The sequence below is a fragment of the Somniosus microcephalus genome, unplaced genomic scaffold (assembly GCF_052327205.1).
Source record: "Somniosus microcephalus isolate GS21.2 unplaced genomic scaffold, FLI_Smic_1.0 unresolved_chr7, whole genome shotgun sequence".
NCBI lineage: Eukaryota > Metazoa > Chordata > Chondrichthyes > Squaliformes > Somniosidae > Somniosus > Somniosus microcephalus.
This window is the reverse complement of record NW_028225185.1, coordinates 13,132,937-13,143,854: the sequence shown is the minus strand read 5'-3', so window position 1 is coordinate 13,143,854 and position 10,918 is coordinate 13,132,937. Positions and strand designations below refer to the sequence as shown.

Here is a 10,918-nt window from a genome sequence, read left to right as displayed (position 1 = left end):
TTCTTCGCTCTACGTCTGGCAATTTTGCAGTGGCAGCGCTGAACCGGCACCGTCTCCCGACCCGGGGTTTGCGCTACAAGCCCGCTACGTAAATGCCGGTTCTTCTCCAATAACAAAACGTACGGGAATTTATGTGGCAAACGTGTGGAGTTGGCCAGAGTGCAGGAATTTCCCTGCAGCACAGGAGGCACAAAACTGAGACGCGACAGCGCCACCACTGGCGGGAGGGTGCAATTACAGCGTGACAGTTTACATAGGAAATTCCCATGATTAAAATAGAGACAAAGGGGCTTACAATCGTAGAATCATACAGCACAAAAGGAGGCCATTCAGCCCTTCATGCCTGTGCCAGCTCTTTGAGAGAACTATCCAATTAGTCCCACTCCTCCCTGCTCCTTTCCCCCCCCAGCCCCACAAAATTTTATCCAATAATAGGGAGAGGTTGACACTAATGTCAGACAGAAACAAGAAATAAAGTTTCAAAGACTCGATTTCCGTGCAGATGTAAGATTTTAATATATTGTTGGTTTGACAGGACCTTAATGTAGATTTTATACAGCGATGGAGTTGAGTCAATTAAGCGATAGCTTTAACAAGACAAGAGTCTTTAACACGTACAGCCACCAAACCCAGTTACCTACTACTATTGAATGTCACCTCGCTAAACTGGAATAAATATCAGTTTCTCAGGAAATGATCGATTCTACGCGGCCGTATTTGGGGACCGACGTTTTGCTCAGAGATCTCGCTCCATGTGAGAGCTACTGTGCACATGCCAGATGTTTTCAGGGCGGGATACAGCATGGTTACTGAATGACTGTAGTTGGGGTGCTCCTTTGATGCTTGTGGGTGACGGTATGTTGGGTGTTGTGAAGGGGGCGACTGATTACTTCTGGGCTGTGCTTTTATTTTTATATTGAGAAAGCCTGGTGAAGGCCCAAAACCCAAAGCCTAAAGCCCAAGGCTCACAGCCCAAAGCCCACAGCCCAAGGCCCAAAGCCCAAGGCTGAAAGCCCACAGCCCAGGACCCAAGGCCCAAAACCCAAAACCCAAGGCACAAAACCCAAAGCCCAAGGCCCAAAGCCCAAAGCCTAAAGCCCAAGGCACAAAGCCCAAAACCCAGGGCCCAAAATCTAAGGCCCAAAGGCCAAAGCCCAAGGCCCAAAAACCAAGGCCCAAAGCCGAAGGCCCAAAAAACCAAGGCCCAGAGGCCAAAGCCCAAGGCTTAAGGCCCAAAGCCCAATGCCCAAAGCCCAAGGCCCAAAGCCAAAAGCCTAAAGCCCAAGGCCCAAGACCAAAAACCCAAGGCCAAAAGTCCAAAGACCAAAGCCCTAAAACCAAAGGCCAAAGCCCAAGGCCTAAGGCACAAGGCCCAAAGCCCAAGGTCCAAAGCCACAGAACAGACAAGATCAGTACTGATCAGTTGATGTCAAGGTTAGGGTTCAAAAGCTTGAGGAATCAAAGACTAAAGGAGGTGAGGAGCTCCACGGCCTTAAGGTCCTGGGAAAGATGGAAAGAGATTGTGCGACAGATCTTGATTTGTCATAGGGACGAGGAAGGGGGGTGTACGGTGGCGTAATTGGAGCTGCGGAGGAACAAGAGAGGAAAGGTCAAAGGTGCAATGCCCAGACTAGAAGATAATGTAGAGGGAGAGAGGTGCAGAAAAGTTTGTGACGGATAGAGTGAGAAAGAAAGCAAAAGAGAGAGAGAGAGTGCGGGGTGGGCAATAGAGTTTAGAGGCAAGAAATGAATCTTCCTTGTGCCCTCCGCGGGAGTGTGAGGGAGGAGGTTGAGGATCCTCCTCAGATATGAGAGCAGGATTCAAGTCTTGGATAGACGCGAGCTTGACGGAGATGGTAGAGCTGTTGAGGTAGAAGGCGGCCCAGGCCAGGTTCTGGGAGGCAGCTCGAGGGACGGAGGAGATGCGAGAGGTGGATTTGAGTTTGGTACTTTGCCCGTCCTTGGGAGGGCCTGAGGCAGGACTGAGGGAGGCCCTCCGTGGCCAGAGGCCCCCATTTCCTTCGCGAGACCTTGGATAAAATGCAAATTTGAGTGACCAAGGAATCGAAGTATTGCGGGGGCTATGGGGAAAGACCGGGGGGGGGGGGGGGGCGGGGGGAGGTGGGACTAATTGGACGAACCTTCCTGTGGAGGGGTTCCACGATTCGAGGACGAGCGTCGAGGCCCACAGGGGGCGCGACCCAGCCAGGGTTGATTGAAGAACCGGGGGGGGGCTTTTCCGCTATGGGCGCATGCTGTCAACGTTAGCGTGCGGAAGATCACGGTCAGGAGAGGCCACGTTTACCCCATAGGTGAGGACCGAAAGGGACAAACCTGCCCTCAAGATAGGAGCTGGGATCAGCCCGGAAGTAGGGATTAAGTATCAACATCAACAACAACTTGCATTTATCTAGCGCCCTTAAGGTAGTAAAACGTCCCAAGGCGCTTCACAGGAGCGATTATCAAACAAAATGACACCGAGCCACATGAGGAGATGGTGACCAAAAGCTGGGTCAAAGAGGTGAGTTTTAAGGAGCGTCTTAAAGGAGGAGAGGGAGGCGGAGAGGTTTAGGGAGGGAATTCCAGAGCTCGGGGCCCAGGCAGCTGAAGGCACGGAATGGTGGAGCGATGGAAATTGGGGGATGCGCAAGAGGCCGGAATTGGAGGAGCGCTCAGATCTCAGAGGGGTTGCAGGGGCTGGAGGAGGTTACAGAGATAGGGAGGGGGGCGTGGGCTGTGGTGAGGATTTGAACAGAAGGGTGAGAATTTTAGAATCGAGGTGTTGCCGGACCGGGAGCCAACATAGGTCAGCGAGCGCAATGGGGGGTGATGGGCGAACGGGACTCGAGTGCGAGTTAGGGCACGGGGGCGGCAGAGGGTTCTGGACGAGCTGAGGTTCAGGGAGGGCGGAAGGCGGTCAAGAATTGGAATAGTCAGAGGTGGGGGGGGGGGTCGAAGGGTGTGGACGAGGGTCTCAGCCGCAGACGGGACGAGGCAGGGAGGTTGTGGACACGGGCGACGTGAGGGAGAAGGAAGAAGGTTGACTGATCGTGGGTGAGAAGGGAAGAAATGGCCGCGGGGTTTTGCCGCGTTCTACGGTACCGATAGAGCCGGGCGCCAGCCCAACGCTCCCCTGGCCGCTTCACACCAACGTGCAGGTGGTGCTCTTAAAGGAGGCTCTGGCCACGGGCTGGCTGTTTTTCTGGTGGCCCCCTGCATTGGCCAGGGGCGCGGGCTCCACCGGGGTGCCCGGTCGACCGCTCTCCGTCGCTCTCGGCGCCTTGGCCTTCTCCTTCTTCAGCTCGCGGAAGTCGTTGAAGCCCTTGCCGGGCGAGTCGCCCCCCGACTCGTAGGAGGCCGAGGATCGCGCCCCCTCCTCGCCGTAATCCCGCCCGCCCGTCTCGGGCGAGGACGCGCTCAGGCGCCCGCTGTCGGGGGAGAGAGAGAGAGAGGGGGGGAAAAAAAACAAAATCAGAGAGACTTCTCAGCTTCTACCGGGATGGTGCGTCACACACTCGCCTCTGAGTCAGGAGGTTCGAGTCCCCACTCCAGAGGCTCGAGCCCGTAATCTAGGCCGACACCTCCAGTGCCAGTACTGAGGGAGCGCCGCACTGTCAGAGGGGTGGTACTGAGGGAGCGCCGCACTGTCGGAGGGGCAGTACTGAGGGAGCGCCGCACTGTCGGAGGGGCAGTACTGAGGGAGCGCCGCACTGTCGGAGGGGCAGTACTGAGGTAGCGCCGCACTGTCGGAGGGGCAGTACTGAGGGAGCGCCGCACTGTCGGAGGGGCAGTACTGAGGGAGCGCCGCACTGTCGGAGGGGCAGTACTGAGGTAGCGCCGCACTGTCGGAGGGGCAGTACTGAGGGAGCGCCGCACTGTCGGAGGGGCAGTACTGAGGGAGCGCCGCACTGTCGGAGGGGCAGTACTGAGGGAACGCCGCACTGTCGGAGGGGCAGTACTGAGGTAGCGCTGCACTGTCGGAGGGGCAGTACTGAGGGAGCGCCGCACTGTCGGAGGGGCAGTACTGAGGGAGCGCCACACTGTTGGAGGGGCGGTACTGAGGGAGCGCCGCACTATCGGTGGGTCAGTACTGAGGGAGAGCCGCACTGTCGGAGGGGCAGTACTGAGGGAGCGCCGCACTGTTGGAGGGGCAGTACTGAGGGAGCGCCGCACTGTCGGTGGGTCAGTACTGAGGGAGTGCCGCACTGTCGGAGGGGCAGTACTGAGGGAGCGCTGCACTGTCGGTGGGTCAGTACTGAGGGAGTGCCGCACTGTCGGAGGGGCAGTACTGAGGGAGCGCCGCACTGTCGGAGGTGCCGTCTTTCGGATGAGACATTAAACCGAGGCCCCGTCTGCCCTCTCGGGTGGGCATAAAAGATCCCACGGCCACTATTGGAAGAAGAGCAGGGGGAGTTCTCCCCGGTGTCCTGGGGCCAATATTTATCCCGCAGCCAACATCACTAAAACAGATGATCTGGTCATTATCACATTGCTGGTTGTGGGAGCTTGCTGTGCGCAAATTGGCTGCCGCGTTTCCTACATTACAACAGTGACCACACTTCAAAAAAAGTACCTCGTTGGCTGTAATGTACTTCAGGGGTGATGTCGGGAAGCACTTCTTTACACAAAGGGTGGTGGAAATCTGGAATTCTGTCCCCCAGAAAGCTGTCGAGGCTGGGGGTCAATGGAAAATGTCCAAACTGGGAGCGATAGATTTTTGTTGGGTACGAGGATTAAGGGTTATGGAACCAAGGCGGGTAGATGGAGTTAAGATGCAGATCAGCAGTGATCTCATTGAGCGGTGGAACGGGCTGGAGGGGCTGAATGGCCTCCTCCTGTTGCTCTGTGCCAATCCCCGCCTCATACGCAGTCTGTACGTGGTACTCTGTGGTGTCAGTCCAGTTTACCTGTTGATGCTATTGTCGTTCTGCTCGCTGCTGTATCTCAGTTGAGCTGATGTCTTGAAGTCCACATTCCCCTTCCCTTTGAGCCAGTAGGTCTTCATGTATCCTTTACCCTGAGGAATGAATCAGAACCGTTGCCCTCACCACGGTTTAAACTCCATCTGTTGCCACCTAGCGAAGTGGCAAGAGACTACGCCAACTCCAGGCCCAGGCTGTAGGCTCGCGCCAACTCCAGGCCCAGGCTGTAGGCCCGTGCCAACTCCAGGCTCAGGATGTAGGCCCGCACTAACTCCAGGCCTAGGCTGTAGGCCCGCGCCAACTCCAGGCCCAGACTGTAGGCCCGCGCTAACTCCAGGCCCAGGATGTAGGCCCGCACTAACTCCAGGCCTAGGCTCTAGGCCTGCGCTAACTCCAGGCCCAGGATGTAGGCTCGCGCTAACTCCAGGCCCAGGATGTAGGCTTGCACTAACTCCAGGCCTAGGCTCTAGGCCTGCGCTAACTCCAGGCCCAGGATGTAGGCCCGCGCTAACTCCAGGCCCAGGATGTAGGCCTGCGCCAACTCCAGGCTCAGGATTTAGGCCCACATCCACTCCAGGCCCAGGCTGTTGGCCGGCGCCAACTCCAGGCCTAGGCTGTAGGCCCATGCTAACTCCAGGCCCAGGATGTAGGCCCGCGCTAACTCCAGGCCTAGGCTGTAGGACCGCGCCAACTCCAGGCCTAGGCTGTAGGCCCGCGCCAACTCCAGGCCCAGACTGTAGGCCCGCGCTAACTCCAGGCCCAGGATGTAGGCCCGCACTAACTCCAGGCCTAGGCTCTAGGCCTGCGCTAACTCCAGGCCCAGGATGTAGGCCTGCACCAACTCCAGGCTCAGGATTTAGGCCCACATCCACTCCAGGCCCAGGCTGTTGGCCCGCGCTAACTCCAGGCCTAGGCTGTAGGCCCGTGCTAACTCCAGGCCCAGGATGTAGGCCCGCGCTAACTTCAGGCCCGGGCTGCAGGCCCGTGCTAACTCCAGGCCTAGGCTGTAGGCCTGCGCTAACTCCAGGCCCAGGATTTAGGCCCACGCTAATTCCAGGCCCACACTCTAGGCCTACTCAAACTCCAAACCTGGTCTTTACCCTGACACCAACCCATTGAGAATCGTCGTTGCCACGTCAGGTACAGCACAGGTTAGGCGCAGAGTAAAACTCCCTCTACACTTGCCCACCCAAGCCAAAACTCCAGCTCCAAACTCACGGCCAGTTAACTCCAGCCGCTTTATACACCTGCACTAAAACGACAAAAACTTCTTGCCTTTAACGTAGTAAAACGTCCCAGGGTGCTTCACAGGAGCGATTAACAGACAAAATTTGACACCAAGCCACATAAGGAGATATTAGGACAGGTGACCAAAAGCTTGGTGAAACAGGTCGGTTTTAAGGAGCGTCTTAAAGGAGGAGGGAGAGGCGGAGAGGTTTAGGGAGGGAATTCCAGAGCTCGGGGCCCAGGCGGCTGAAGGCACGGCCGCCAATGGTGGAGCGATGGAAATCGGGGGATGCGCGAGAGGCCAGAATTGGAGGAGCGCAGAGATCTCGGAGGGTTGTGGGGCTGGAGGAGGAGGTTACAGAGATAGGGAGAGGGGGGCGAGGGCCATGGAGGGATTTGAACACAAGGATGGGAATTTTAAAACTAGCTCCAGCTAGGGTTCCCAACCCTCCAGATTCTCCAGGAATTGAAGATTAATCTCCAGCAACACCCAGGAGAAAAATCACTGGGGCAATAACAAAAATAGTGTTCTTTGAAAAATAGAATTCTTTGGACACTTTGGCCCATTAGCAATAAGAGTTTCGGTGACTGGGGAGAAAAGGTTGTTTGACTGACAGTCAGAAATCACCCAATCAGGTAACGAGGAGTCTGTTCGCTTTCCGATTGGCCGGGGGTAGGCGGGAGGTCATGTGATGAAACGCCTAGGAAGATGTCCAACCAGTGTTATTCACTCTCGGGATGTGGGCGTCGCTGGCAATGCCAACATTTATTGCCCATCCCTAGTTGCCCTTGAGCCGCCTTCTTGAACCGCTGCAGTCCATGTGGTGAAGGTGCTCCCACAGCGCTGTTAGGGAGGGAGTTCCAGGATTTTGACCCAGCGACGATGAAGGAACGACCTGATATATTTCCAAGTCAGGATGATGTGTGACTTGGAGGGGAACTTGGAGGTGGTGGTGTTCCCGTGCGCCGGCTGCCCTTGTCCTTCTAGGTGGTGGAGGTCGTGGGTTTGGGAGGTGCTGCCGAAGAAGCCTTGGCGAGTTGCTGCAGTGCATCTTGTAGATGGTACACACTGCAGCCACGGTGCGCCGGTGGTGGAGGGAGTGAATGTTTAAGGTGGTGGATGGGGTGCCGATCAAGCGGGCTGCTTTGTCCTGGATGGTGTCGAGCTTCTTGAGTGTTGTTGGAGCTGCACTCATCCAGGCAAGTGGAGAGTATTCCATCACACTCCTGACTTGTGCCTTGTAGATGGTGGAAAGGCTTTGAGGAGTCAGGAGGTGAGACACTCGCCACAGAATACCCAGCCTCTGACCTGCTCTTGTAGCCACAGTATTTATGTGGCAACCCCTAACTCTCGCCCCACATCCCGAGTCCTCACCTTGACAAATATCTTGCCTCGTTCCTCAATCATGTAGGGCTCGTGCTCCAAGTGGTCCTTAGTGGTTTGGCTGATGTGGATTTGCATCCCCTAAGGAAAAAGGGACAAGGAGACACTGGCTGTTAAACTGCCATAAACACCGTTGACACCAAGGGACACACTGGGTTAGCGTTGGAGGGAGCTGCCCAGTCAGAGATTGAGCTACGGTTCAGCAAGCTCGAGCAAGCCATTTTTCAACCCTGTCACACCCACTCCCACGCCGTTAGCTACTGTGTCCCTGTCTGCTCTGGCCAAGTGGGTAGCTCGCTCGCTCTCGCCTCGGAGTCAGAAGGTCGTGGGTTCGAGTCCCGCTCCAGAGACTTGAACACAAAATCCAGGCTGACACTCCCAGTGCCAGTGCTGAGGGAGCGCCGCACTGTCGGAGGGGCGGCACTGAGGGAACGCCGCACTGTCGGAGGGGTGGTACTGAGGGAGCGCCGCACTGTCGGAGGTGCGGTACTGAGGGAGCGCCGCACTGTCGGAGGGGCAGTACTGAGGGAGCGCCGCACTGTCGGAGGGGCAGTACTGAGGGAGCGCCGCACTGTCGGAGGGGCGGTACTGAGGGAGCGCCGCACTGTCGGAGGGGCAGTACTGAGGGAGCGTCGCACTGTCGGAGGGGCAGTACTGAGGGAGCGTTGCACTGTCGGAGGGGCGGTACTGAGGGAGCGCCGCACTGTCGGAGGGGCAGTACTGAGGGAGCACCGCACTGTCGGAGGGGCGGTACTGAGGGAGCGCCGCACTGTCGGAGGGGCGGTACTGAGGGAGGGCCGCACTGTCGGAGGGGCAGTACTGAGGGAGCGCCACACTGTCGGAGGGGCGGTACTGAGGGAGCACCGCACTGTCGGAGGGGCGGTACTGAGGGAGCGCCGCACTGTCGGAGGGGCAGCACTGAGGGAGCGCTGCACTGTCGGAGGGGCGGTACTGAGGGAGCGCCGCACTGTCGGAGGGGCGGTACTGAGAGAGCGCCGCACTGTCGGAGGGGCAGTACTGAGGGAGCGCCGCACTGTCGGAGGGGCAGTACTGAGGGAGCGCAGCAATGTTGGAAGGGCGGTACTGAGGGAGCGCCGCACTGTCGGAGGGGCAGTACTGAGGGAGCGCCGCACTGTCGGAGGGGCAGTACTGAGGGAGCGCCGCACTGTCGGAAGGGCAGTACTGAGGGAGCGCCGCACTGTCGGAGGGGCCATATGTCGGATGAGACGCTAAACCGAGGCCCCCGTCTGCCCTCTCAGGTGGATGTAAAAGATCCCACGGCCACTATTTCGAAGGGGAGGGTTCCCCCTCGGTGCCTTGGCCTATATTTATACCTCAACCAACATCATTAAAACAGATAATCTGGTCATCAGTTCGAGTTCCACATTCTGCCCACTCTCTGGGTAAAGAAGTTTCTCCTGAATTCCCGATTGGATTTATTAGTGACTCTCTTATATTGACGGCCCCTAGTTCTGGTCTCGCCCACAAGTGGAAACATCTTCTCTACGTCGACCCTATCGAAACCCTTTCATAATCTTAAAGACCTCGATCAGGTCACCCTTCAGCCTTCTCTTTTCTAGAGAAAAGAGCCCCAGCCTGTTCAATCTTTCCTGATAGGTATAACCTCGCAGTTATGGTACCATCCTTGTAAAGATTTTTTTGCATCTTCTCCAGTGCCTCGATATCCTTTTTGTAATATGGAGACCAGAACTGTGCACAATGCTCCAAGTGTGGTCTAACCAGACCAGAACTGTGCACAGCACTCCAAGTGTGGTCTAACCAGACCAGAACTGTGTACAGCACTCCAAGTGTGGTCTAACCAGACTAGAACTGTGCACAGCGCTCCAAGTGTGGTCTAACCAGACCAGAACTGTGCACAATGCTCCAAGTGTGGTCTAACCAGACCAGAACTGTGTACAGCGCTCCAAGTGTGGTCTAACCAGACCAGAACTGTGCACAGTTCTCCAAGTGTGGTCGAACCAGACCAGAACTGTGCACAGCGCTCCAAGTGTGGTCCAACCAGACTAGAACTGTGCACAGCGCTCCAAGTGTGGTCTAACCAGACCAGAACTGTGCACAGTGCTCCAAGTGTGGTCTAACCACACCAGAACTGTGCACAGTGCTCCAAGTGAGGTCTAACCAGACCAGAACTGTGCACAGTGCTCCAAGTGTGGTCTAACCAGACTAGAACTGTGCACAGCGCTCCAAGTGTGGTCTAACCAGACCAGAACTGTGCACAGCGCTCCAAGTGCGGTCTAACCAGACCGGAACTGTGCACAGTGCTCCAAGTGTGGTCTAACCAGACCAGAACTGTGCACAGCGCTCCAAGTGTGGTCTAACCAGATCGGAACTGTGCACAGTGCTCCAAGTGTGGTCTAACCAGACCAGAACTGTGCACAGCGCTCTAAGTGTGGTCTAACCAGACCAGAACTGTGCACAGCGCTCCAAGTGTGGTCTAACCAGACTAGAACTGTGCACAGCGCTCCAAGTGTGGTCTAACCAGACCAGAACTGTGCACAGCGCTCCAAGTGTGGTCTAACCAGACTAGAACTGTGCACAGTGCTCCAACTGTGGTCTAACCAGACCAGTACTGTGCACAGTGCTCCAGGTGTGGTCTAACCAGACCAGAACTGTGTACAACACTCCAAGTGTGGTCTAACCAGACCAGAACAGTGCACAGCGCTCCAAGTGTGGTCTAACCAGACCGGAACTGTGTACAACACTCCAAGTGTGGTCTAACCAGGCCAGAACTGTGCACAATGCTACAAGTGTGGTCTAACCAGACCGGAACTGTGCACAGCGCTCCAAGTGTGGTCGAACCAGACCAGGACTGTTCACAGTGCTCCAGGTGTGGTCTAACCAGACTAGAACGGTGCACAATGCTCCAACTGTGGTCTAACCAGACCGTAACTGTGTACAGCACTCCAAGTGTGGTCTAACCAGACCGGAACTGTGCACAGTGCTCCAAGTGTGGTCTAACCAGAGCAGAACTGTGCACAGTGCTCCAACTGTGGTCGAACCAGACCTTAACTGTGTACAGCACTCCAAGTGTGGTCTAACCAAGCCAGAACTGTGCACAGTGCTCCAAGTGTGGTCTAACCAGAGCAGAACTGTGCACAGTGCTCCAACTGTGGTCTAGCCAGACCTTAACTGTGTACAGCACTCCATGTGTGGTCTAACCAGACCAGAACTGTGCACAGTGCTCCAAGTGTGGTCTAACCAGACCAGGAATGTGCACAGCACTCCAAGTGTGGTCTAACCAGGCCAGAACTGTGCACAGTGCTCCAAGTGTGGTCAAACCAGACCAGAACTGTGCACAGCGCTCCAAGTGTGGTCTAACCAGTCCGGAACTGTGCACAGCGCTCCAAGTGTGGTCTAACCAGAC

At 56.4% G+C, this 10,918-nt stretch overlaps 1 protein-coding gene across 1 annotated transcript in view; it reads right to left on the bottom strand.

Annotated features, from left to right (window-relative positions):
* Nucleotides 1–500: 500 nt before the first annotated feature.
* The window catches only part of LOC147086547 (soluble guanylate cyclase 88E-like), a 168,615-nt gene continuing 158,197 nt past the window's right edge, over nt 501–10,918 (bottom strand). Inside the window, exons 13-15 of the mRNA XM_085978269.1 lie at nt 7,525–7,614; nt 4,908–5,017; nt 501–3,428 (exon numbers count right to left, since the gene is read on the bottom strand). Coding sequence (XP_085834395.1) covers nt 3,143–3,428; nt 4,908–5,017; nt 7,525–7,614 — 486 coding nt within the window. The 3' untranslated portion in view covers nt 501–3,142. The remainder of the gene's footprint in view (nt 3,429–4,907; nt 5,018–7,524; nt 7,615–10,918) is intronic.